Source organism: Miniopterus natalensis, chromosome 2 (assembly GCF_054644295.1).
Source record: "Miniopterus natalensis isolate mMinNat1 chromosome 2, mMinNat1.hap1, whole genome shotgun sequence".
NCBI classification, from domain to species: Eukaryota; Metazoa; Chordata; class Mammalia; order Chiroptera; family Miniopteridae; genus Miniopterus; species Miniopterus natalensis.
The window spans coordinates 131,774,109-131,801,220 of record NC_142082.1 but is presented as its reverse complement, the minus strand read 5'-3'; the positions used below and the strand labels follow the sequence as shown (position 1 = coordinate 131,801,220).

The window sequence follows — 27,112 nt, the reverse complement described above, 5'->3', positions numbered from 1 at the left end:
GGCATCCCTGGCTCCATGGGGGTCACGTAACTGGGTGTTCTTCGGTTACGTGGTAGCCTTTGCATGGTGATATACACTGGTCACACTCTTTGAGACAATAAACCATTAGTGAATTCTTCACAGTGGTGAGAGCGTTTAACTAATATTGTCCCTTGCAGAGACTGAGTGGGGAGACCGGAGGGGTGGGGGTGAGAGTGGGTGGGTAGGGGAAGTCTGGCTCCTTGTATCTTGACGTGAGGATTTGTTTGGAAAATAAATTTCCTTCTGGTAATTGTATATAATGTGACAGGTCAGTGATTGGGGCCACTTAACTTTTATTAACTACTGTACAATATTGTAAAGCTTTAAAACCATAAAGGCCATAAAATTTGCTAGAGAAGATTTTGGTATGTGTCTTTAAATATCGTTTAAAGTGTAAATAACCAATCTAGCAGGTACTTCTAGGGAATGGCATTTTTGCAGAAGGGAAAATTAGCAAAGGCGGTTTTGCAAAACAGTATTTAATGAAGTGTTGCTTTTAGCCGCTGACAAGGTAGTTTTTGATATACACCTCAGGAAGACTATAGCCCGAAGGAATGAGAACCGAAGTTGGTGGATGAGAGTTTGAAAGTCTGAGAGGGGGACAATGTGAGTGAGTGTTTCTCAAGGTAAAGTGCTCCACAGTTGGTCATAGTGGTCTCATGTGTCAAGAATTCTGGCTTATCTGCATTTTTCCCCCTGATTGCTCATGTGTGGCATGGTTTGTTTTTCTTCTAGGATGTGGAGAAAGAGAAGGAAACCCACAATTACCTCAGCAAAGAGGAAATCAAAGAGAAAATTCATAAATACAATTTAGCAGTCACAGACAAGTTGAAGATGACCTTGGTAAGCACCCTGCTGCTCTTTAGGTTGACAGAGGTCAAAAACAAATACAAGTTGTTGCTTCTACAATCTGTCTGTATGTTTTAAAATCTCTGAATCACACTTGCAGAAGGTTAATGGTCCAGCTACGTAGGACAGGAAAACGTTTCTGCGTCTTTCAAATTAAAGCTCTATTTTGAAGTAGCTTTGTCTCAAAATCAGTTCAATGAAGTTAAATTTTATTTTAAAAGATTTTTTTTGTGCCCCACCCATCCCCACCAAAGGATTTCTAGCATTGAGTGGAATCGCTGCCTGTTTAACATAGAGGCGGTAACTCAGATTCCAATAAGGCCGTACGTGCATTTTATCTTGTGTAAATAAATTTGGGAGGATCAGGAAAAGGGGTTTGTGCCAGTGGGTTGGAATAGAATGGAACTCAGACTTTTCTCAGCTGGATGTCGAGGGTAAGATGAAGCATGTAATGTTGGGCTCCCTGTGCATTGTTGATTCAGGCTCCTGCAGCATCGTACCAACCCTGTTGGACGCTTAGTGGGGGGTGAGGGTGCAGAAGGGGAGCAGAGGACTTGGAGAGGAAAGGAGAGCAGACAACAGAGCCCGAGTATTCGTGCTCCTCTGCCCTGCACTGGCATCTATACCTTGCCCGTTCCTCGCACCACCCCCCCCCATTGGTGACTTTCCTCGAGGCACCTGCTATCCCTTGGTGCCAGTTTCCAGGGCCCTTGGACCCCTGCCTCTCAGTGTATTGACTGTGAACTGACTAGAGTTCAGCAAAGGACAGGGTGACCCGTTTAGAACAGGCCCTACTGAATTCTGTGACCCGGGGGGAGGAGCTTTTAAATATAAACTCTTGTGATAAAAGATCTCTCCCCTAGTGGGACTTGGCCAAAAAGGGAAGAGGGGCAGATGAGCTCAAGATTACTCTTCATTATCCCAGCAGTGGCGTTCTCCTTTTTCAAACAGTTTTCCTCAAAGTAGAAAAATTCCACGCCCCTCTTCTGTGGAGATTAAAACACATGCAAATGTTCACGTTGTTTAATAGACGGAAAACTTTAAATGTTGTGTAATATTTTCCACGGGACTAAACAAGTGAATTAGTATTGAAAGTGAACCCGTGGAAAGGGAGAAAAATCATGGAGGTTTTCAATGTCCTACTTTAACTGTGTCATTTAGACATAACACCTGAGGATTTATTTAAATAAAACATTACAATAAATTTTTTTCTAAATATAGTGAATGTAAAATACAAAGTGAAGACAAGACCGTTATTACTGTTTTTGGCAACTAAGAAATAGTAATTCTACCATAAATTAAGATAGGTGCTAAAACTCATCAAATTGTGTATATTAAATATATGCAGTATTTTTCAAATGAAAATTATACCTCACTAAAGCTCGTAAAAATATATGTATATATAGAAGGAGACATAAATACCATGTTAAATAAAAAAAGACAAGTGCTTATATTATAATATCTATAGTTCACACTGTAGCTTGAGTTTGTTTTAAAAATGATGTTGCCTGAGGTGCCTGAAATGCACTTTGTGCCCTGTGCTCCACGGGATATATTTATATAAAAGACTTTCAGTGAAATTGGTAATCTGGTACATTTCATAACAGCCAGTAGGATTGAAAATAGCTTGTTTTCGTAATGCCTACTCCTTGTTGACTTAGGTATTTCAAAGTCCTAATTGTGACCTTCCTTTTCTGTGTAATAGCTGGTTATCAGTTACAGATGTCGTTCCTTTGAGCAGCTGGCCGAGACCTGTCCCCCAGGCTTTAATAGGCCCCGTGGTTTGGCCAGCATCTTCTGCAGTGGATTGCGACCTTACCAGTGGGCCCTGGTCTTTCCTGTGCAGCCTCAGAGGCGTGAGTCTGGACTTCGGTCTGCAACCGTGTTAGGAGGCGTCTCCTGTCGCCACATCTGCCCTACAGACCTCGCCTCTGGAAGCACTTTGCTGGGGCTGCTGACCTCAGAGGTCATTCTCTTAGGGACGATCTCTAGCAAAGTTAGGCCACAATGTTGTAAGTGGAAAGAACATGAGAAAGAGCATTTCACCTTCCTTGTTTTGTTTTAATATGACCTTCCCTCAAACGCCACCATCAGCCCAGCTAAGAGTGTGTTTTTCTTCCCGCTTCAGAATCCAAATGGGACTTACACTGGCTTCATTAAAGTGCAGATGGAACTCTGCAAACCTCCGCAGTCTCCGAGCACCGGGAGACCCGCTCCCAGCAGCATTGGCTGCATGAACACGCTTCACATCAGCAGCACCAACACCGTGGGCGAGGTGATCGAGGCCCTGCTCAAAAAGTTCCTCGTGACCGAGAGCCCTGCCAAGTTTGCACTTTATAAGCGTTGTTACAGGGAAGATCAAGGTACATGCCTCTCTTAGGATGAACACGGTCCCTGCTTTCATTTATGTCTTTTGTGCTGATTAGCAGAAGGAAGACTAGCAGATATATCTGTGTCAGTTATGTCAGAACCAGGAACAGGTTCTGGAGGACATGTGGTCATGACATGAGCTTATGCTTCATGGCTGTCCATGTTTTTTTCAGTTGGATAGTTGTGCATCTGAAGAGCTCAGGGGCATCCACATGTGATGGGCATTTATGTGCACAGGGGGATGGCTTTGAATTTTTTTTTTTTTTTTGGTAGCCTTGATTTTTAATGTTCTTTGGGACAAAAAAGGAAGCCCCTGTGCTTGAAGTTTATAGTAGCTCATTCCATGTTAGATGTGCAACTGAACAGGGATTGGCCTGGTGGACTTGTGGCCTCTGAGACTTTGAGGATGGGAGGCCCGTGTGCATGTTCGCACGTTTCAGACTTAGTGACGTAAATCGCACAGCCCCAGGCCCTTCTCTTTCCTTAGCTTGTCTCTGGCCATTACATTGGGGCATTTTGGCACGCAGCCCTGCAGAGGCACTTACAGTGGGTGGATAACATTGTGATCTGGGATCTGCCTATCTGAACTTAATACCCATACACAGTGGCTAGAAAGGGAATATTAAATTTCTGTGTGAAACAGAATAAGATATTCCAGGTCAGGTACTCGGGCAAAAATTGATACCTGTGGTGGACAACAGTGATTGAGTGGTTGACTCAAGTACTAATTTGAAAATGGTGTCTGTGTGTGAGAAGGCAATTGTTTATATTCTCTGGTTTTTCTGGGTAAAGCCTAAAGCACCTCTAGAAGAAAACAAACTAATGTGACATGATAGGAGTGCCCTCAGTTGCATGGGGATGGAACCCAGCTAGTTGCTGAATGTGTGCACATTTTTTGAATACATACCATGTATGGGCTGAGTCCTGTGGAATACAGGGATGAACCGACCGAGGTTTCCACCCTCGAGGCCACAGGCTCAGTGAGTGGGGCAAGTTCACATCTGTGGGGGAGTGAGCACCTACAGTGCAGTTGTACCGGAAATGCCAAAGTGATCTAGATAAGCTCAGGTGGCATTTTTATCTTGCCAGCTTTGCTGGCTCACCTGGACTTCAGCTGTACAGTCCTGTTGAAATATTACCTTTATGGCTGGCAGATCTTTTAACATTACAGGCAATGCCAGGAGAGAGAGAGAGAGAGTGTGTGTGTGTGTGTGTGTGTGTGTGTGTGACAATTAGCTGTGCTTTAAAGCCACCAGAGCTTGTATTCCGACTGCTTAGTTTGTGGCTGCAAATCCTAAATCTTCAGAGAGATTTGCTCCTTGAGCTCTGACTCCATGCTCTTTGGATGGTATATTTCTATTGTTTTTAAAGGGGTTGCAGATCGTTTTTTTTAAAAAGTTTCTTATCTTGCTTTCTAAGAGGAGCAGAATTCTTTATGTCTGTTTTGGAGATGAAAACCCATTTAAATTCATTCTTGAAAATTATTTCCGTTTTGACCTAGGCACAGTTTATATTGTGCAGCTAGAAAGAGGGTAGTATAGATTTCATTCCGCTGTGAGGAAGGTGGTTGACTTGGGGGCTGCTGCCTGGACCTGGAGGAGGGATGGGGGGGTCCAGGGAAGGAGTCGGTGCCCTGGGAGTGACTTGTTCCTTGTTTCCTTGCCCAGTCTACGCCTGCAAGCTCTCAGACGGGGAACATCCACTCTACCTGCGTTTGGTAGCAGGGCCCAGGACAGACACACTTAGTTTTGTTCTCCGTGAACATGAAATTGGAGAGGTAAGTGATTGTACATTATTGCTTTAAACTATACACACCAGCTGGGCCTGTTTTAATTGCTCTAGTCCAGTGAGTTTACCATTGGAAAGGAGTGGGTGGGGGGAGAGTGGGAGGGGTGTGGGGGTGGTCCTGTGCAGGGCAGCTTTCTGTGTGTTTTTTGAATTGTTAGAAATGAACCCAAAATTAGTCTACAATATAATTCTTTTACAACACTCATTATATTGGTCTACAATTTTCAGAGGTGGAGGAAATAAAGTTTTAACTTGATTTCCACCCAAAGAGTCATTTTCACCCCCTCTACCTCTAAATTCCTCTAATCCAGCTGAACTTTGAAAGCTGACACTCTCCATATGTTTGCGACTAACAGAGTCTCCAGGCTAATTCACTCCAAAGGGAAATAAAAGGGAATTCAATCTCTTTACCAGGAAAGACATTTAACTTTGTAGAATCTTTTTTTCCTCTTTGCCCAGATGATTAAGAAATTATGTTTATGTATATAGCATCATTTGCCATTTTTCTCTCCAGGGAGGATTGTATTTAGGCCAATTCAGTTGAAGGAGAAAGCACTTTTGACTGTCCTTCTAGATCAAGTGTCAACTTTAAAAGGACACTTGAGCAAGTCTCTCAAGCTCTGGGTCTGCGTCTTTTGTCTGTAACAGGAAATGGTCTGAACTGTCCATTTTGTAATGCAGCGAGAATAGGGCTTCTAGGGTTAAGAAGTTAGGCCACCAGGACTCTGCCTCTGTTAGATTAGGAGTGTGACCTTGGGTAAATCTAATCTTTTCAGTCCTCAGTTTTAACATCTTTGAAGTGGGACTAAGGACTTTAGAAAGTGGTTTTAAGTCGCAAATTAGAAATGTATGTAACCATGCTTTGTAAATAGTCTGTTTATGTCCGTGCAAATTGGAACTTTGTTTGGGGAGTTTTCGGAAGGCCGTGATTGTGGACATTTTTGAAGTTTCTTTTGATTCTGATGTCCTGAAATTTTTAAAATTCGCTGTCATATTGGGGAGAAAACTGGGTCTGGCTTTGGTCTGACACCTGGCAGCGTTTCCTCTGAAAGCCTAAGCGGACATGTCAGCATAGCCTTGCCAGTGTCTAGTTTTCCTGGCTATTGGTCTTGGAAGTACTGCACATAGTTTAGTGCAATTAGAGCTGCATTTATTGTCCGGGAGGGAATTACGATTTTGAAATTTACATGGTGTTTTAATGTTCCGAATTGCTTTATTAGATTTCTGTATGGCGCTCTTATTTCTTGGTGTTTTAAGGTTAGCTAAATTGAGGGAAGAAATTCCATAGCTGTCAGGGAGAGGGAGGAACTTACTTTATTTTGGAGAACATGGGTGAAAAATAAAATGCTAATTTTTAAAATTTAACAGAATATTCCAGTGTACAAAGTTTTGCTCTCCTATTCCATTTTCTCATTTTCTTTTATAACCAGCTCAAGCGCCATCTCTGGGAACCTTCTCTCAGGGAGTCCACTAGGCGCTTTTATTCCGTCTCCTCTCTGTTCACTGTATTGGATTATCCCGGGCCTTCCCCTGCCCCACCCCCTGGGAATTCTCATCAGAGTTGTGACTGGCTGTGGCGGAGATCTGCAGCCGGGACCCAGGGCCCCTTTTGGGAGGGGAGGATGTAGAGTTTGGAAAAAACCTCCCAGGTGATGCCATATACCCTTCTTGAAACTTCCTGTTCTAATGGAAAAATAAAAAACCACCCCACAAATGTTTATTTTGTGCCTTCTAAGTACCAAGTGCTCCTAGGGAAACAAAGCTCAGAGCCTCTCGGGCAAGAGACAAAGCCCAAATAGTGAGAAGTATGACAGCTGCAGTGTAGGTGAGAGAGATACTCAGCAAGTAATTATAATTATTTTCATATCTTTCTCTGATCAGGGTTACCATTGCTCAGTGAGAGCTTTCTAATAGACTTAGTCCCGGGTGGAAAGGGAGGGGAGGAAGTCATGGAAGGCTTCTTAGCGAAAGTGGCATTTAAGCTGAGACTTGACTGTTGGGTAGGAGTTTGCCAGGCAGAGTGGAGGAGGGAGGACATGTGCAAAGGCACTTGGGGTAGTAAGTGAGGGGGACAGTGTAAGAGAGGTTAGGGTCGCCCTAGCTGGTTTGGCTCAGTGGTTTCTAATGCTCTGGGGGTCCTCCAGAAGTGAACATGTCTGATGGACTTGGGGACGTGCAGGTCCTGGCCTTGTGAGAAGCATTTGGGAGGACAGTGGAGGGGGGAGCAGAAGGGCAGTTGGAGCCACCGGGCGGGGTGGGTGCGGCAGGGCTGGTGGCGGGGCTCTGCTCTCGGAAGCCTGGGCCTCAGCCTGGGCGCGGGAGCCGCCAGCCTCCCGGTGCCCATGGGCGGCGGCATTGCTGAGTCCTGCCGGAAGGAAACGCCTGGCATTTTCCCTTTTGCCTTCTCACAGTGGGAAGCCTTCAGTCTCCCAGAGCTGCAGAATTTCCTGCGCATCTTGGACAAGGAGGAAGATGAGCAGCTGCACAACCTGAAGAGGCGCTACACGGCTTACAGGCAGAAGCTGGAGGCGGCCCTGGGCGAGGCCTGGAAACCTGGCTAGGGCGCGGCTCCTGCTGGGCGCAGGGCCTGCGACCGACCCGCAGCGCCGCGAGGCTCTTCTCGGAGGGCTGTTTCCTTGCCCCGTGATGCGAGGGTCTTACCCTTTTATCTCTAGAGTTAGGTCCCCAAACCTCGGCCGCAGCGCCCTGCGCCTCCGCACCCTCTGTCCCGTCGGGCCCTGCGAGCTTGTCTGTTACAGCGCTGCGGTGTCCCTCCGGCAAGCTGTGAACCTGGGGTGGTCATGAGGGCTTGGAAGCATGGACTCTGGGTTTTGTTTTCTCTTTTCCTTTTAGTCATTTTAATTATTTGATGATGATGTTAAGCTTAAGGATGTGCAAATGATTTTTAAAAAGCTTAACAAGGAATCTATCTGAATACTTGTCCTATGTTGAAACTACCTGTCTGTTGTTCTTGTTTTAAATTTCAGAGGGGACATCCACGTGAATTGAAAGGCACAGGAAGCTAGGAGCTGTGAGGAATTTGTGAAGGATTTTGGAAGAGCTTGACATTTCAAGAAAGTGAAGAGCAAGTTTGGGAGAGAAGGCGGGAGTGGAGGCTGAGGGAGCTCTGAGCAAGGGTATTTTGGGCAGTGAGTTGATGGTGGAGAGCGAAAGGTGTATTTGGTTGTAAAGGAGTTAAAAGCATTCAGTTCCGAGTTGTTAAACCCACTGCAGGACTGCTTGGTTTCTTGGTGAATGAAATGTGGGAACAGAGCCAAAGAAGGTAGGAGGTAGACGAAAGGGAGGGACGGTGAGTGAAGCTGGCCAGCAGGTGATGCCCCAGAGCCCGGAGAGAGCTGAGCTGCCCTCGTGGGCCAGCGGCTCTGCCTTCCCAGAGTGGAAGGTGCAGCTTCTCTGGGCAGATGGAGCAGGGCCTGCTTGCTAATACCTGTTAAGCTGTAGCTTTTCCCTGAGGTGGTTTTCAAAGCTGAAAAGGAGTCTGGGTAGGGGCCCCTGTTTCTCCGGATTGTTGGCTGGGAGATTTGTCCAGCAAAGAGCTCACTGCACACTTTGTGACAATCACTCCTGCATTTCCCTTTTCCATCCCCTCCCCTCTCCTCCTTCCCTCTCCCTCTCTCCTTTCCTTCTCCCTTCCTCTTACAAATTGAAGTCTGTTCTTACTTAACGAAGAGCAGGGGTGTGGGTGAAAGACCCAATACTACCAGAGCCTCGGTTCCAGAGGACTTGACTCGAGGAAGAGGGCAGCAAGAAAGGGAGGAAGGCCCGCCCCTAGCCCACCACAAGAGGGGCTCTTTATGGAAGCATTTTAACAAAAGTGCATGTTCCTACCAACCAAAGAAATGCATGTGCAATAGAAGCCTTCCTTAAAGCAGATTAAATAACCTCATTTTATGCAGCAGTTAATCCGGAAACAATGGGAAAGGGGTGCTGCGGTTCTGGAGGGGCTTTACAGTCTATTTTTTTGTCTAGATATATTTTTTGTTTTGTTTATAAATTCCCAAGGAATTGTTAACGCTTTGGTGACACCTAATGGATTCTTTGTGAAATTCCAAGGTGCTTCAGCTCTTTGCCTTCTAAATGACCTGTGCCTTTTTACTGCATCTGTTTCCCTCTTGGTGGCTCTTCTGACTATCAGAGAACACCCATCCTTTGGAGGCGGCAGATGAAGCATTGGTGATGCTGTGCCACATGTTACCGAGACAATCATATCTTCCTAAGCTTTTCAAGGAAAGTTGGAAAAAAAAAAAAGTAGAGCTAACTATAAAATATGTATGGCACATCTTGTTTAATTTTGCATGCAGCTCTTCTTTTTAGTGCATTGATGAGGTTTTAGTGTCATTGTCATCCAACACTTTATTGTTCAGGGAATGCCTTCATGGTTTTATACTAGTTTTACTATTCAGACTGTGGCTTGGGTTTTGAGTATAGTGTTATCAACCACCTGGTCTTTTCCTTCCCCATCCCAGTAAGCTTATATTTTGTGAAGCATTTGTTTCTCAGATTAAGACACTGTTAGAACCTAATGTAGTAGCTGATGGGTATCTGTGAATTTTTTTTTTTTTTTTGTACTTGAAGCAGATCGTCTGAAATAGGCATCCTCACCTGTATCATCCAGAACCCTGCTCACTGTCGTGTGCACTACAAGTTGCAATTCGGAAAACTTACTGTATTGAAATTCTGCCAGTTCATGGTTTCTGAAGACTGATGTTCTCTCCCAAACACTGGTTACTGCAGCGTGGTTAATGTGTAAAAGAAGGGCCACTAAGGCCACTGGTTTTTAAAAATCATTGTGCAAATTCTTATGTTAAATTATCTAAGCTTTGCTGTGATACTGTTTTCTCTTCACTATGTGATGGTACAGGAATGATGTCAAATGAAGGGGGGAAGTATTGCAGGGGAGCATTTTAAATTGCAGACGTAAAAAGTTATAATATTTATAATTTTGATTAAGTTTATTTTTATAGGGAACATTTTTCTTCCCTAAAATTGTTTTTGGAATGGCAATTTGTTTCCATTATTAAAAGCTGATGTTGTCAGTCGATGTTTGCGTTTTTATTTATGATACTGCACCAGGTAAAAGGGTCACAGGAGCAGAAGCGTCCTTCTCAGGTACGTGGGGACACATGCCAGAAGGTGACAATTTTTACTAGGTTTGAATGGGGCACATTTGTTCTCTCAAATGTCACGTTTCCTTTCCCTTATCCTTTGGGGAAAGTAATCCTAGCTGAGTGTCTGCCCATACAATCCATTCCTAAAGCAGTTTTAATTGTGAGATATGCAGACATTCGAAGTGTAGAAGCATATGAACAGTTTTATGTGGCCACTGCCAAAATAGAACATTGTAGGATTCTTAGATTTCTTCTCCCTCTACCCCCATTCTTACCCCTGAGGTCTCCCATCCTTGAAACAGACCACTTTCAACATAAAAGTATTTGTATTTTGGTCAACGTGACTATCTCACATGGCTGGGGAGCGTTTGGTGGTCAGCAGTGGGGAGCGACTGGGTTCATTTCCCACCCACCTGTGCACCACTGGCCTCTGGTCTTGGGCCTCCTGGCCTGCTGTAGAATCGTGTTTTTACTACTGCACTGCCCCCTCTCGGCACTGATGAAATAGCAAGGCTGCACTAATCCTCGAGGGGGAGCCGTTTCAAGAACTGGGGCTGCTTCACAAGTGAAAATACCATGTTGGAAAAGGATGGCTCTACATAGAGTTCCTTTTTCACGGAAATATCCAGAGGACTCTGATTTGTGAGGCCAGCCTTGGTTTTTATCCAAGGTGCCAGAGGGATACTTTAAAATTTTTATTCCTTAAAGGGAATTAGCTTCCTGCCCTAGGCTTCTCTTCAGAACTTATCACTGGTTGCGAAATCAGTTCTCAGGAATTGTATGCTTCGTTTGGGAATCTGTCCGATGATCCCAAATATGGGTTTTGTGTTTTTGAAAGAAGAGGGAAAGTACGATTTTCAAACAAAGTGCTTACCTCGTGCCAGGCGTTATTTTCAAAAGCTTTACTGTGTATTAACTCGTTTCCTCCCCTCCCCCCTTTTGCAGGTAAGGAAACATGCGCATTGAGGCCCAGCAGCTTGCCCGTGGCCCCTCTGAGCGAGCCAGCAGCAGGGCCAGGTCCTGGCAGCCGAGCTGCTGTGCCTCTCCATCCTTTCCTGCGAACAAGCACATTCCAGTTTTCCAACTGCACTGCCTCTTCAGAGCCTTTTCGGCTGCCTCTAACACGCAGTTCATCAGAAAGCAGGCCTTTTTTGGTGTAGTTGAGATTTATGAGAAATGGAAGGGCAGCCTTGATGTCAGATGCTTTATCCATTTGTTTGTTCATTTAACATTCCATTTAAGTGATTATACTAAGTTACATAAAGTGAAACACCTACCTGTGTTTTCCTTTACAGGTTCTGTTGCATGGGAGAAACTGACAGGGCAGGTGACCCAACCCAGTGTTCTTGTTGCAATTAGCAAGACAACCCCCTGGAACCACCAGAAGACTAGCTTCAGAGTTCCTGAGGAGCCCCAAACACTTGCAAGGTTGGAGTTCTACTCCCCATCAAGGGTGATCCTGTTCAAAGGAACATAGGAAGCTAAGTGCTTAAAGTCATTAAGTGTCCACTTGTCTGGTGTGAATCACTTCTTGCTTGTGTAAGAAAGCAGCTTCCTATAAGGATTGGGGGAATGGGGCAGGGAGAGGGGAGTGGGCAGTGATAAAAACTGCAGAGGTTTGGGTTTTCTTTTGTTTCTTAGTGGTTTTTGGTTTCATTTTGTCTTTTGGTGAATTTTCCCCTTTAATTCTACAAGTTGAGAATGGTGGGGTACTAGGAAAGACCCTGTGATCTTCAGTAATGGTTTCCAAAAGCAGTTGTGATTTTCAGGTTTGGCTGAGGTAGCGCTTGGCAGCAGCTGAACTCCAAAAGCTCCTCTCTTCTTCCCGTTTCCAAGAAAAGTGAGTGTTGCAATTTTAAAATGCTTACACACAAACCCGAAAGAAGGGCTAAGTCTGGGTTTTGGATTCGTTTTGGGAGGGAGTTCTGTTAACCAGGATGGTTTGTTTCTATCTTTCTGAACAAGGAGTCTTACCTTTAATGGGCCTTGCTCTTGAGTGGCACAGAGCTGGGGGCGTTTGCACACCTCCCCTTACCTGCCCTTTGTGGACATGTGGGATTAATTAAACCCTATGTGGTTCCTTCTCTTTGGAGTTCGGGGGGCTCTAGAGGGCTTTCTGATGATCAAATGCCATGACATTTGCTTAAATTCTAGGCATTCTGGAGCAGCAAACCGGAGTGTCTTGCCAAAGCTTAGAACCCTTGACTTATTATGGTGGTACACGGGGAGGCACCTGCTCACGTTCCAGTCTTAATCTGAACTATAAATGGTGTCTTCGTATTCTTTTCAAAATGGCAAACATTTCGAGTGCTTTTCCTTGCATATGTGCTCTCTTAAGGAAGATGTGTAAAGTCAGTGATTTTTAGGTAAAACTGAGCATATCCTCTAATGCCTTATCAGTAAAAGGTGCTTGTCTGAGAACACAAGGGCAGCTATAGAAATCGAGGCGCCTGGGTCTCAGCTTTCAGAAAAGTCCAAGTTCCACTGCGTCTTTACCAAATAAACTTCCTCCGGGAGTTTGTGTGTGCTGGGGAAGGGCGTGAGCGTCAAGGCAGAGAACCGGCTAGTGGAGGGGTGTGGAGAGGCCACGGATGATGCTTCTGTCCCCTATGTCACCTCATGGTCCTCTCTCCCAGTTTGCTTTTTAGAATTTTGTTCTTTTGCAAGTAAGGTGATGAGTAGGGCTTGGGAAAAGTTATTTGTTACGAAGCTGGTAGTTGGGAAAGGGCAGTGTTTAGAATCGGTTGAAAGATTGCAAGAAAAAATGAGGTCCTTGTATTGAAATGGTTCCTTAAAAAAAGTTGGTAATTTGTGCAAGAGTAGTGAGTTCTGTATATTCCTAATTTTGCCTAGTTTCTGAAAAGCTTGCCAAGTGACAAATGCTGATGTTACTGCTGCTACCAACTCCTTGGTTCCCTCAGGAATGCAGTTTACAGTTATCTGCAGTACACAGCTTTAATGCATAGGATCAATAATGTTCTAACAACATTGAAACTTTCATATTATTAGAAATATGGTAGGATTGATGCTTATTAAAAGGAGATTATGGTTTCTCCTTCCCCCCTCTACCCCCCTTCCTTTTTTTTCCTTTCCCAGCCAACGGCTTGGAACTAAATCATATTTGAGGAATGAGTGTATCTGGTTTGATGTTGGGTTCTGTTATATCTTATCTGTATTCTTTTAACCATCCTTTTTTTTAACCTTTCACTTTATATTAGTTTCTTCTGTTCATTGCACTAAAAGAAACTTGAGTAGAACACCAAGTGTTTCAATTTCTTTCATTCATCAAATCTTTATAAATCACCCTGAGGATGTGAGGTGCTGGGTAGATTACGGTGAGAAAGAACATCATGACCCTTGTCTTCATGGAAACCAGAGTCCACATGTAATGCAAACTGGCAAGTGTCATGAAGATAAAGTACAGAGGGTTAGGAGAGTTTAGGAGGCTAGGGAAGGCTTCCTGGAGGAAGTGATTTAGAGCTGGGATCTTACGGATGAGTAGGAGTTACCAAGCAGAATTCATAACTTACAAGAAAATTTCCTACATGGTGGGCTGGTTTTGAGGTCTTTTGGCAGCGTGTTATATCAGGGCCGCTCTTGCTGCTTCCTCCATTATGAGAAAATAACTTCCACTAGGGCTCAATAACTCTCCCTAGGTTGAGCGTTCATCTTTGGCAAGAGCAGAGTTAAAACTTACAGTGGCAGTTGCTGTGGCTCAAACGCAACTTTTTTCCCTGTGAAGTGTCTGCTTACCTCACAGGGCTGATGTGAAGACCAACAGGATGGTGAGCGTGAAGGGACTTTGTACAGCGTAAAGCCCGATACAGTGCAGGGTGGTGCTATTTTCCAGGCTCTTGTTCCTGCAGTGGTGTTAACGGCTGCTCTACTCTTGGGCCAAGGTGCTGACACTGAAATTCATGCAATTTCCAAGAGGGACATTTTTCTAAGCAGGAACTTTGCTTTTTAAACTCAGGCTTAGGGAAGGAAATGGAGTTATAAGCAAAACACTCAAGATTCTAGGGCGATTGGCAGATCAAGACATCAATATTCAGCACCTTCCCTTGCGCTTCCCGTAAGTACAGTGGCCGAGTGTCGTCTTTCTTCTCTGGCAAGTTAGAGCCAGGCGCTCAGAGCGGCTGGGCCTGAGGGATGCCCGTGCTGTCAGGTCACTGCGAGGAGGGTGGTGCTGAGACACCCCGGCCAGAGGGCCCCCTGCAGGTGCAGTGTGGGGCTTCCCGTGCTGCTGCTCAGTGTTGTCATGCACGTGACTTCTCCCCAAGACAGTAATCCTCTGGACTGTATCTTCAGCTCACTTTGTCTCTCTCCCACCTGCGGGGCACATCTGTGGGACTAAACATTTCATAGATGTGTCAGAACAGCCACTGTGCCGCTTCCTGAGGCCCTTGTTTACCCCTGGCTGAGCTCTGAACTAGGGCTCTCCATGGCACTGCAGGAGAAGGGGGCAGGAGGGCTGAGGCCCCAGTTCTTGTTTGCCCCTGCTGGGCTTCGCTGTCTGTGGACGCATCCGTAACAGCACAGTCCAAGGCTGAAGGCTGCACTTAGACTCGGTCAGTAGTCACGCACTCCAGACTGTTCAAAGAATGCAGGTCATTGGGTTGATCTCAGACCTAATAAAGTTGCTGTTTCCCTATTCCCCTAACCCTGGGGGGTGCTGGGAGATCAGGGGAAGAGAAGTGCACAAAGCAGACTCTTTCTTAGGGAAGTAAGCAGGAACGGAATCAGTTCACTTCTGAGCTACTCTCCTGGCCTTGGGATGAGGCGAGGGAGTAGTGACTGATGGTCTTGATTCGGACAACAGGTGCCTCAGGAACCAAGCCAGAACCCTGACATACTGCAGCTGCTAAACGCTGCTCTGCCCTGTGCTCTGCTCTCCTCCGCATTAGCTTTTGTGAGTTATGGGGACCCCTGGAGAGAAGATGTGGATTTGTGACTGGAGACTGCCAGCCAAAGAGAGTCCATTAAAATATTTTCCAACATGTGCTGAGAACATTTTAGCAACCATTTCAACAAAGAAACATCTACTTGGTTTTAGTAGCAATAGCTGGGAACCGGTGTTTGTTTATATTCTTCGAGGATGTAAGGTACATGACTTTTTTCCCCTTCAGAGATAAATTGAGCCTTTACTAGACAGCTTTGCCCTGTCCCAGGTAGCTACAATTGGGTAGGTTTTGACAAAAGCCTCGCCCGTTTTTCTCTTGGTAAGCTAGCTTTGGTCGTTATATTAGCCATATATTGCTGCGTAAGAAATACTCCAAAATCAGCAGCTTCAAACAACATTTACTCTATCACGTGGTTTCTGTGAGTTAGTTTGGAGCAGGGTGGCTCATGGTTCTGGCTTGGGTGTCTCTCACGAGTTAAGATGTTGGCTGGGGCTGGATGTAGTCATATACACTCTTGTCTGGGCTGGAGAATCTGCTTCTGAGGTGGCTCACATGTCTGGCAAGTTGGGGCTGGTCACTGGCAGTAGTCCTCAGATCTGCACCACGTAGACCTCACTATAGGGCTGCTTGGGTGTCTTCATACGGTGGCAGGCTTCCCCCAGAGTATCCAAGAGAACAGGTGGAAGTGGCCATGTCTTTTATGACCTAGCCTCAGAAGTCTTTGGGTGGCGTGGACCAGTGCTGATGCACTGCGGGAGGGCCCACAGGATCACTGGGAGCCGTCTCGGACACTGCTTACCACAGCCATGCTGGGAATAGTAAAATGAGGTGCGAAGAGCTCTGGTTCGAGTTCTTTTCCAACAGCCATGCCATGAATTGGGACAAGAAGCCACTTGAATGGTAGCGGCACCTCCCCTTCTTTGTCTGAAATGGAATTGTACTGTAAATAGAGGCATCAGGGACGAATTATCTTTTCCTCTTTTCAGCCTGTTCATGTTTGCTGTATATACTGAGGTGCCCCTCTGTTGGGTGCACAAGTGTTTATGATGTTTCGTCGTCCTCCTGGGCCGATCCCGTTATCGTTATGCAGCGCCCTTTGTGTCTGGTTAGTCTTGAAAGTTTGTCTCACGTAAGTATAGCTTTCTCTTGATTTCCATTTGTATGGAATACCTTTTTCTATCCCTTCACTTTCGGTCTGTATGTGTTCTTACACCTGAAGTGAGTCTCTTGTAGGCAGCAAGCATATAGGTGGGTCCTGTTTTTTAATCCTTTTAGCTACACTTGTCTTATAATTGCAGGAATTAGTCTATTTACATTTAAAGTAATTATTGATAGGTGCGTACGTACTTGGCCTCACTTTGTGTGTCTATGCAAGTCAACTTTCTCCTTTTTCTTGCTGATGGTTTCACACTGTGATATTACTTGTTGTTCTAGTAGTAATCTGGCACTTTTATGGAGACTTCTAACATCTCATTTTTCTACTTGGCCTTAATTTTTAAGATATAAGGCAACTTACTAGGTCTGGGGTTGGCAAATCATGTCTTACCTGCTTTTGTAAAGTTTTCTGAGAATACAGCCACTCACTGATTTAAGTATTGACTAGGGATACTTTAGAGTTTAGTTGCAGCAGAGACCATATGGCCTACAAGCCTAAAACATAAACTCTCCCTTTCAGAAAAGTTTTCAACTTCCATATGAAGTTATTTGGGGCAATGGATCACATGACTGGACATCAAGGCAAAGCACACTGGAAGGTGAGCTTAGTTTAATTTGAAGCCAGCCAAGGTAAGATGATTCTTCTCCATAGTTGTAAGTGCATAAAGGTTTATCAGGAAGGACTTTCTATGTGGTGTTCATTCAGGGAGCTTGGCCAGCAGGGACACGTGTAGGAGAGCTTTCCAGGTACAGACTATTGCACCCAGTGTGGAAATGACCAGTCTCCAGTACTAGGTGAGTGACTAGAGCATGAAACAGCATCAAGAAAAGAGAGGATCTTGTCAGAATTACTACTTGTGGACTAAGACAAAGGACACACTTCCACTAGAACAGAAATAAATTTTAATTCATTGAAAAGTGCAGCAGTGAACAGGGTCCTTTGAAGGGCACTTTCTAAGTCAGATGACTGAAATGACATAGAACCGGGTGGAGCAACTTCGAGGAACAGGTGATGCAAACACAGGAATTCACACAATTCAGGGTGACGTAAGTGGTGGTAAAACTAAAGAACCCAAGTATTCCCATCTAATTCCATTGGTAGATCAGAGGAAATACCCTTTGCTTTCTCTTAATAAGGATCCTGGGACAATTCTTTCATTAAAACAGTAATCCTTAATTTAGACACTTAAAAATAAACTTAAGAACATTTTTTATAGATTAAGGTATAACTTCCATGGCTATTACTATTTTGTACAAAAACCCTAGTGTTGTCAATTTGTATTGACAAAAAATGTATTTTGCAACAGCACCATTGGTCAAATTCAAAGATGTTCAAAAGGTGTTTCCTACTTGGTGATTGTATGTGAGGAAGAGCTTTGTAATAGGAAATTTTATAAGGCAAAAATCTATTCATTCCTACCGCCTCTGTTCATACTAATGGGCATACAGTTCTCTACTCTGAAGGGCACCAACAGATAGGGACCCGGCGTTCTGAAAAAGGAAAATAACCAAAGTTTAATAAATCAGTACAATTAAGAGAGACCAGGCAAGCCTCATACAGTGGTCCCTCATACATAGAGATTTTGAGAAGTTCAGTGCATTCTGTGTCTGCTAGACTATACAAGCTGAAGCCTCATAATGAAAGATGATTTTAACACAGATCCAGAATGAAGCCCATTCAGCAGTTAGGAAACGCATCAACAGAGTGGGCTCACTGCAGATCCCCATTATCCAGACGCCTGCTGACAGTGACGGATACATCAGCAGCTGACCTGTGTGTAATTCTATGACTTTACCTGCTTTCAGGAACCAGCATCAGAAAATGAATTAACTGAATAATATGACATCACAGTACAAGACCTGGTAAGAGTTGGTTTCTTTTTATTTGGGAATAACTATGGTCAACTTTCATTAATGTGGAAGTTGACTGAGTAACGTTAAGAATCAAAAGTCTGAATAAAGCCGAAACCCATATTCAACACTGTAGTTTGCTTTTAGTTACAAGTTTTTATAATTTCTTTCCCTAGAACATTTACAGCAGAGGTGTTCATTTCATCTGCCTATTTCACCTCCAATACTACCAGTTAATGGATTGTATGAGGTAAAGGAATAGACCCAATGGCTATTAACCGACCATGGCTATCTGGAATTCTGGTAGAAAAGTTGCTTATGACCATGTCTTACAAAGTGCTTAAAGCTCAGCCTAGGCCCCTAAATAAAGCTAAAATCACTATTGCCTGAGTTGAACAAGTTACAAACCACAGCTCTTCCTCTCCTGCTGTCCCACCACTGACTAACCTTCCTGTGAAGAAAACAGTGGAAACGAGATTGGTCTTCAAGCCAAGAAACAAAAATATAGGTGTTCTAGTGAGGAAACCTCAACATCTGGTTTCGATGAGAATAGTGGATGGAACCCAAATTACACAAGACTCCAAAAAGTCAGGAAGAACTAATCTGAAAGGGAAGAGGTAGGGTAAAGTGGCTGATGCTTTGCATTAACTATAAGAAATTTTTATCTTAACAAATGAACAGAATGCTGAGAGAGTTGGAACAACTTCACACGTGGGACTGAAACCCAGACTCCCTGCTGGACAGGCACTTACTGCATCCCAACTCAAGCCCTTCAACCTGTCAACCTAAGCGCCCTCTCTACAGAAGGCCCGCAGAAAACACAGCTTTTCCCAGCCCTTGAAGTCTTTGTTCTCTGCCGAGTATTGAGACATTCCCTCAATACCCCTGCTGTTACCGGGTACTCCACGTGGTTAGCAGCCACCAGAAAATAGATGGCTATCACCCTCACGAACTACCTGGAATTAGCCTTTGCCAAAAGCTTACTATCCTATTTTGGTGCAGTACCAGCCCAGACCCCAAAAATGAACTGAGCTTGGCTGACATGTTTTGAATTTGTGACTTACCACATTGTGGTGGATGCATATTATAAACAATGTATTTCTGCTACTCTGAAAACAATGGTACTTGTTCTTAATCAGATGATTTAGCTCTGATAGTTATTCTTCAAGCCATGTGATGTTAGTATTTTTTGATAGTGAAGTGCTCAATCTGAAATGCTATGCCGGTCCTTTGACTTTAGGTCACACTGTATACCAAAAACATTTCTCCCCTGAAGCACTGCCAATTATCTGAATGGATCTGCAAATTCTGACTCTGACCACAGGGGAGTAATCAAGAACTAGAGCCCCAGGAGAGAGGGTAAGGTGAGGACAAAGACCCCAGGAGCAGTCCTATCAGCTGAATGGAGGACCAGGGACAGCTGCTCCTGACATAAGGGCGGAGTTCACAGTTTAACACATTGCACAGGGAGGTCGGCTGACGGGGTTGCTTTTTAAAACAGGACTTACAACAAAGCCAGTCCAGAAACTCTTCCAGGCGTGGTCTTGAAGACTAGCTACAGACACCTACTACAATCACTTCATCAGACAGGCGTGCAGGGGCCCAGGTGCAGAGGTCGCTACAGAAGATGTTTTGAAAACCTTCGAGTCCTGCCACCACCATAATTGTTGAACATGAGACGAGGGTCAAACCTGTATCTGGGGAGGAAAAATAAAAGGATGTCACATTAACTGTAGTTAACCACCAAGTAATTCACTCAGAATGCTAAGTGTAAAGGATGGCAGGAAGGGACATCGAAAAAACAATTAAGTCACCAGAAGGGAATCTAGTGGCACAGATTATGGTACAAAACGGGGACTTAATAATAAGGGCATATCAGCCAGCACAAAACAGTGTAGTAGAAGTAGAGAGGAGAAGAGAAACAGAAGTAGGTTAATCTTGGAAGGCATTAGGAAGGAGGCAAGATGTGAGCTGTGTTTTTTTTGAGGGGGTAGGGGGTGATTCCTAAGGTATAAAGTAGCCTGATGGATGAGTCTAGCACTTGGTAGAAGGCCCTACCAACAGTTTCAAAGCCCTAAAGCCCTTCTTTTACAGTTGAGACCAAGACTGTGGCGGGTAAGAGCACAGGTGTGTACCACAGACATGGCTTTGAATCTGGCTCATTATGAACTTTGGTAAGTCATTAACCCCTCTGGCCACCAATAAAATAGTAAGGCAATTTATGTACAACGGCTGGTACATAAGATGACTTATTTTACCACCCATGGGAAAGTAACTTGAGCTGAGACTGCAAACATAAGGACTATAGATGGGCTGGAAAGAGAGTTTACATGTATGTGAAGGCTATAAATAACACTATTTTACTTCTGCTTTATCTGCTATCTTTTGGGATTATTTTACAATAGTGGCTGGCCATTTTTTTTCCTTCCCATAAAGGGCCAGATAATAAATATTTTAGGGTTTGTGGACCATACGGTCTCTGTCCCAGCTACTCAATGTTACTGAAATGTAAATACAGCCACACACAATACATAACTGAAGATGTGGCTGTTCTAACAGGAGTGGCTGGAATGGGCCTGTGGGATTCTACAGGCCTAAATGTTTGGCAGAAGAGACTAAGCTATGGCTAAGGATTTAAAAGAAAATGAGTTCTAAAACTAGAATCCTGCTCCTTACTCATCCACGCACATTCCTCTCTAATTTGGACTGAAGAGCACTTCCTGTGAAGGTGGCTAAATAACGTTACTACTCTCACTGCCTTAGGACAGCACCCTTCCCTCTCTCCTACAATCAGACGGTAAGAACTGAAATAATCCTTTCCCAGTGAAAGTTTAATTTTCAATTTTCAAGCAAAAGATGACAGGTTTTGCCATAGGCGGCTCAAATGCACGGTGTGCCGAGCCCAGTGTTAGTGGTGAAGTCACTGCTCAAGAGGAATGAGAGAGAGGAAAGGCGCTGCCTTGGTAGCTGGTAGTTAGACACCTTTCCTACCTTTGTATGCTGCAGTGGACTTACACATTTCAACATTTGAGAGTTTATACCTTCTGTTTCATTGTCTGTATTTAATACATTAAGTTTACTGGCAAGTATTCACATTTCTGTAGCTGGGGTTTCTGAGAAATGAAGGCACATGCTCTCGGAAGGGCTAGGGAACAGGGTAGCACCTGGTCGGTTACTCTAAAGAAGCCCCAGGTGTCGCCATGCAATCAAGTGGCACCTGGACAGGCAGCCCAGCCAGGAGGCAGAGGAGCCCCAGTGGTCGGGGCGGGGCTACCTCTAACTAAAGCACGGACTGGCACCAAAGTGCAAGTTTCAAACAGCTCATTTTCCCAGCACACAGGCGGATGCACTAAGACACAGTATTCCCACGCTAAAGCGGGAGGAGAAATGCAGAACAGCTCAAAGCAGAAAGGACCCCTCGGCCTCCCTCACCTTCAAGAACAGCATGACTGCTAGAGCCAACTTGGCAAAGTCACTGAAGGAAATGGAAACTTACCCAGGGTCGAAAACCCCTGGAGTGCGGCAGGTGGGTCCAGAGCAGGACTGTAGCATCATCAGCCGGTAGTTCATCTTTCCTAAAAGCTCTGGGTCTATACTTTTAGCAATGTTTGTGATTTGGTGTGGGTCTGCAGTCAGGTTATAGACTTCTACAAACACCTATAGGAAACGAAAGGATGGAGGAAAGAGCAGGGGGTTACGTTTAAAGAAATACTCATGTGAATTCTTTCTAAATATGGAGGGAGGAGGTAGACAACACCCAAGGCCCAGGAAAGTATCATCTGGTCTCAAGATCCTCAAAGAAAAAAAAGATCCTCAAAAGCCCGAGGGTATCCATGCAACAAGGGAGCATCTGTTCTGGGGTTAAATTGCCTCGGTCTACAGCCCACATGCTGGAAAGGGCCCTTTTCAGGCAGAGTCAGGAGGGGGTTGGGGGGTGGTTATTACTCTCTGTAATTAAAGCAGACAACAGAAGGCATGACCCTCAAATGGCAAAGCCTCAGAGACTAGACTTGGGAATGAAGTTACTGAGTGGGAGTTGACGTCTGAAGGTTTATTTTCTCCTTAGAATTGTGAAGATTCAAATAAGAATAAATAGGAAAGTACCTGTGTTTTACAAATGTTAGGGTTTCTTATTTTAAAATGCAGTTTTGGACGCATTGCTGGAGATACAATACTATTATTTCTAATATTAGACACGTCTAATATCACCATTTCCCCCCACTCTGTACTTTGTTCTCCAAATTGGAGTCAAGTGATAGACTAGGAAGATGGTAGGCAAATTTTGCCTATAATGGCTTCAAGTGGCTGCCCTTGGACAACACAAAGTAGTTATCACACTGAGAAAGATTATGGGGGAAGAGGAACAGGGATTGAGCTGGAGCTCTCTTGCATATTGTCTAAAGTGCTCATGAGCTACAAGCAAAGGGCGAGTGAGTCAGCTTCTGAGAAACACGATGAGCGTTGGCCCCATATGGCAAGATGTGGGGAGCCAGATGGGGCAGGTGAGCACCCACTGATAAACAGTATGAAACCACAGGGACTGGAGTCCACGTGGTCCTTCAGACAGTCCACACTGATCTGTTGGCTGACAGCCACCTTCTTCCACTGCTGATCTGTTTGAGCAGCACTGGACTGTGCTGTGGTGGAGACAGTCGTTTCTGAACAAGTTGAGGTGTCTGACCCTCACCCCAAACAAGCAGGGAAGCAGCATTCTGAAAAAGTGAATGTTTGGGTGGTGGTGGGAGTGGAGAGCGCCCTATCCAGAAAGGTCACAGAGAATTATAAATGGCCTTGGGGAATGCTATTTCCTTAGCTGAGGGACACCTAAGTGGAAGTACATATAAGAAACACATCTTCCCTTGAGAGCATCCTGGAACAGCTCTTCTGCTACCAAGTCCAGCCAATGAAGCGCTGGCAACAGACACGGGTGGGGAGGCAGCAGGGCATCTTACCTCCTGGTCGTCAAACTCGCAGTACTGTAAATTCCACAGTGCTGACATGGTCCTCACGCAGGCATACGTGTTGTTATAAGCATCTTCACACACACAGTCTGGGAAACATTGCTGTAGGGATATTTGAAGAGTTAAATGAAGATAGTTCTTTTATAGTAACAGCTACCTGCCTACAGGGGCAACCAAACCATACATAGAACTGGACAGAAATTAGGAAACCTTCCACAGAGAAATGAATCAAAAATAGGTATGCAGCTTTGTTCCTTACTGATAACAATGGTTAATTTGACTAAGGAACATTGTTGTGGTGGTTCTGTTTGTAGACTGTTGTCATGGGCCCCTGTAAAATGTATGGTTGGTAAGGAGGAGAAGTCAGTCCTCAAATGAGTCACTGCTAAGGTATATTAGGAACTGCCATCCTAAAAGGCTGGGGAAAAAATGCTAAAATGAGCTTTGTGGAATCATCAGCAGGTAAGTTACTTATGAGTGTTTTTATCACCAAACAGGACTTAATTCTAACTTGTTTCCTCAAGTCTTCCATACCAACTTTTGGTTGCTTAGCTATATCATAACACCTTGGTATTAAAGAGTCAACTCCAAATGGAAGCCTATTTTCCACTGTCCAAAGTGAGGCCAATACCTAGGTGGGAGCCCATCTCTCTGTTGGATGCCTCTGACTATATCTCTAACAAAAAACAGTACCGCTATTGGGAAGGGCAGGAAGACAGGAAGGGGTGCTGATTAATAAGGTAAGAATAAGGGCAGGCACATGTACTTGTCACAAAAACTGGAAGAATTCAAAGTGCACATTCTGACAATAGGTCAGCAGCATCATTTTCATAATCCCCCCCCCCCCCCCATTTTTTGGATTCTTGAGTTTACCTTTGCGTATCTACTAATCTCCTACAGTCAAGTGACAAAGTCCAGTGACAGAGAAGCAGGACTCAGATTAAGGGTTTCAATACTTGATACATCCAAACCAATGCCCTGCTGAGCTGTCAGTGGGAAAGCTGTCCAAGCCAACTCAAACCATTACTCACAGACACTCCAGGACTCAGGGAAGGACATGTTGGGTCAGTGACATTGTGACCTTCTCCTTGATACTCCACCAGGACATCTGATCGCCAAGTCACATTACTGTCACCTCTCTAGAAAGAAGAGCAAAAGTGGTTCCTGTGAGGCATATATATAGACTGTGAAAAGGACCACAAAGTTATTTATTCTACTGCTACAGGACCCTTGGCAGTCAAACCTAATTGGACTGTTCATTCAGTAACTAAAGGGAATGACTAAAACTGATGCATATTAAGGCTACTGAGTAGCTTATAGAGCCCTCGAAAGTGATGGTCAGTCAAATGCTTTGAGCATTTCATACTTACCTCCCAAGACAGCTTACTTCTGTGAGGCAGGTCAGGAATGGAAACGAACAAAGTAGCTAAGCAAGAATCGGTCACAGTGCAAGGTGCTGAAGTCCAGGTTAGAATAAACAATGCTGCCCATAAACTGTGTAAGAACTAGTCTAAGCTCATACTAAGAAATTTATAACTTAATATACACAAGGACAAAAACTCACAAGTATTAACCAGGGCTGTGCTAAGGACGGTAATAGGTTCAAAGTACTTCTTGATGGTCAGAATGAAGATACCACTCACCCATGAACTTGTGGGAGAATTCCCCCCACCCCCATTCAGTTCTTATAGCTGGAGTAGTAAAATAAAATAGTAAAACTGATACAAGACTAAGTTAATGAGAGAAAAACCAATTTAATATGTGTGCACGGGAGGATCACAATATGATACTCAGATCATAAAAGAGGCTCAAAGGCATGATTGAACTAGGCACCCTTTTATACTTTTTAGACAAAGAAACAATAAATTTGTGAGAAAGTGACAGGCCCGATAAAGTTAGTGCTCGTTAGAAAGGAATCTAAGCAAAGTTTGGGTATTCATTAGTGAGAAATCTAAACAAAGTTTGGGCCTGGGTAGTAAATTAGTAAAGGTGGTACAAGGCTTTCGACTCTTTTAATTCTTGTGATGGGTTGTCTCCCAGCCCTCAGGAGCAGGGACGGCAGCTATCACATGGGAGATTCACCTCCTGCTCTCAGGGAAATGCAAATCAAAAGCACAATGAGATACCACTTCACACTGACTACAATATAATAAAAAGATAACAGCAAGGCCCTGGCCAGTGTGGCTCAGTTGGCTGGAGTGTCGTCTAGTACACCAAAAGGTGGCGGGTTCGATTCCTGGTCAGGGCACATACCCAGGTTGCAGGTTCAATCCTAGGTTGGGGCGCATGCAGGAGGCAACCCATTGATGTTTCTCACATTGATGCTTCTTTCTCTCTCCTCCTCTCTAAAATTAAAAATAATACTAATTTTTAAAAAAAGGTAACAAGTGTTAGCGAGGACGTGGAGAAATTAGAACCCTTGTACACTGCTGGTGGGAACATATGAAATGGTATAGTTGCTTCATAAACAGTATGGCAGTTTCTCAAAAGGTTAAAGTCACCATGTGACCCAGCAATTCTCCTAGGTATATATCCAAGAAACTGAGAACATTTGTACACAAAAAACTTGTACACAAATGTTCATAATAGCATTATTAATAATAGCCCCAAAGGGGGAAAAACCCGAATATCTATCAACTGATGAATGAATAAATGTGGTACATCTATATAATGGATTATTGTTCAGCAATAAAAATGAATGAAGTACTGATACACATTACAATGTAGATGACCTTTGAAAACATGCTCAGTGAAAGAAGCTAGTCATAAGAGGCCACATATTGTATGATTCTATTTATACAAAATGTCCACAATAGGCACATCTATAGAGACAGAAAATAGATTAGTGCTAGCTGGTGCTGGGAGAGGGAGCAATGGGGGAGTGACTGCTGATGTTTTTGGGGTGATGAAAATGTTCTAAAATTAGATTATGGTGTAGCTGCACAACTCTGTGAATATACCAAAAACTGTTGACTTATGAACTTTAAATTAGTGAAATGTATAGTAAGTGAATTAAGCTGTTAAAAAATATATATATTTATCTCATTAATAAACAAATATGCATTTCTTTATTAATGATAAATATATATTTTTTAACAGCTTAATTCACTTACTATAACTGTATAGTAAGTGAATTAAGCTGTTATATATTTGCATAGTAAGACCAAATAAAATCTTGGTCTTTTTCACCTACTAGGGTGGCAAAAATTAAGTTGCCTGCCAGTACATATAGAGCAAGGGGAATTGTCACACATTGCTGGTGAGAATGTAAATCGGTGACCATTTTGTAAAATAACTCGATGTATCTGTAGAATTGAACATGTGCAGTTCCTGTAACCTTGGTACATACATGAGTGCTCACTGGGAGACATGTATAAGAATGCTTTAGCAGAACTGTTCCTAAAACAAAGCTAGAGCAACAAAAATGTCCATTGACTGACAAGGAAACAGATAATTAAGTGGTGATACATTCATGCAGTGGAATGTTACACACCTGTGAACAACATAGATCAGTTTCGAAAAAATGCTGAATTGGAAAAAGTTCCAAATGACATCCAGTAGGATGTCATTTTTAGAAGGCAAAACATGATCAAAACCAGGTTGTGTTGTTTAGGGACACATACATAATAACCCTAAAAAATAAAAGCCAGATAATGAGAACCATGAAATTCAGGAAAGTGATCCTCCCATGGGGCAGGCAAGGGATGGAATGGGGAAGAACACATAGGTAGAAGTCCCAGTATTGGGAATATCTGAGTTCTTAGATGAGAGGATGGGTTCATGGTATCTCTTGCATTTCATAAGTAATTTGAGTTACATGTGTTCTCTTGTATGAATCACATACTACCTAACAATAAACTGCAATAGATTCAGAAAAGTCAATCAGTAAGATTCACCTATGAGTCACCGTAAGTGCCTAAAATATTTCAGGACCAATCTTTCCAAACTTGTCTATGTTTAAACATACTAAAATACATTTTTAAAAAAATATTCTTATTGTGATTCTAATGGAATGGACCACATTTCCCTTTTATTTTATTATTTTTTTCAAATATATCTTTACTGATTTCAGAGAGAGGAAAGGAGA

At 43.8% G+C, this 27,112-nt stretch overlaps 2 protein-coding genes across 2 annotated transcripts in view; one reads left to right on the top strand and one right to left on the bottom strand.

Moving 5' to 3' along the window:
• RASSF3 (Ras association domain family member 3) overlaps positions 1-10,088 on the top strand; it is a 73,967-nt gene extending 63,879 nt beyond the window's left edge. Inside the window, exons 2-5 of the mRNA XM_087814564.1 lie at positions 757-864; positions 2,999-3,233; positions 4,908-5,017; positions 7,440-10,088. Of these exons, the coding sequence (XP_087670690.1) occupies positions 757-864; positions 2,999-3,233; positions 4,908-5,017; positions 7,440-7,589 (603 nt within the window). The 3' untranslated portion in view covers positions 7,590-10,088. The remainder of the gene's footprint in view (positions 1-756; positions 865-2,998; positions 3,234-4,907; positions 5,018-7,439) is intronic.
• Positions 10,089-17,099: 7,011 nt separating this feature from the next.
• GNS (glucosamine (N-acetyl)-6-sulfatase) overlaps positions 17,100-27,112 on the bottom strand; it is a 42,653-nt gene continuing 32,640 nt past the window's right edge. Inside the window, exons 11-14 of the mRNA XM_016199712.2 lie at positions 24,057-24,164; positions 23,017-23,127; positions 21,561-21,721; positions 17,100-19,761 (exon numbers count right to left, since the gene is read on the bottom strand). Coding sequence (XP_016055198.1) covers positions 19,683-19,761; positions 21,561-21,721; positions 23,017-23,127; positions 24,057-24,164 — 459 coding nt within the window. The 3' untranslated portion in view covers positions 17,100-19,682. The remainder of the gene's footprint in view (positions 19,762-21,560; positions 21,722-23,016; positions 23,128-24,056; positions 24,165-27,112) is intronic.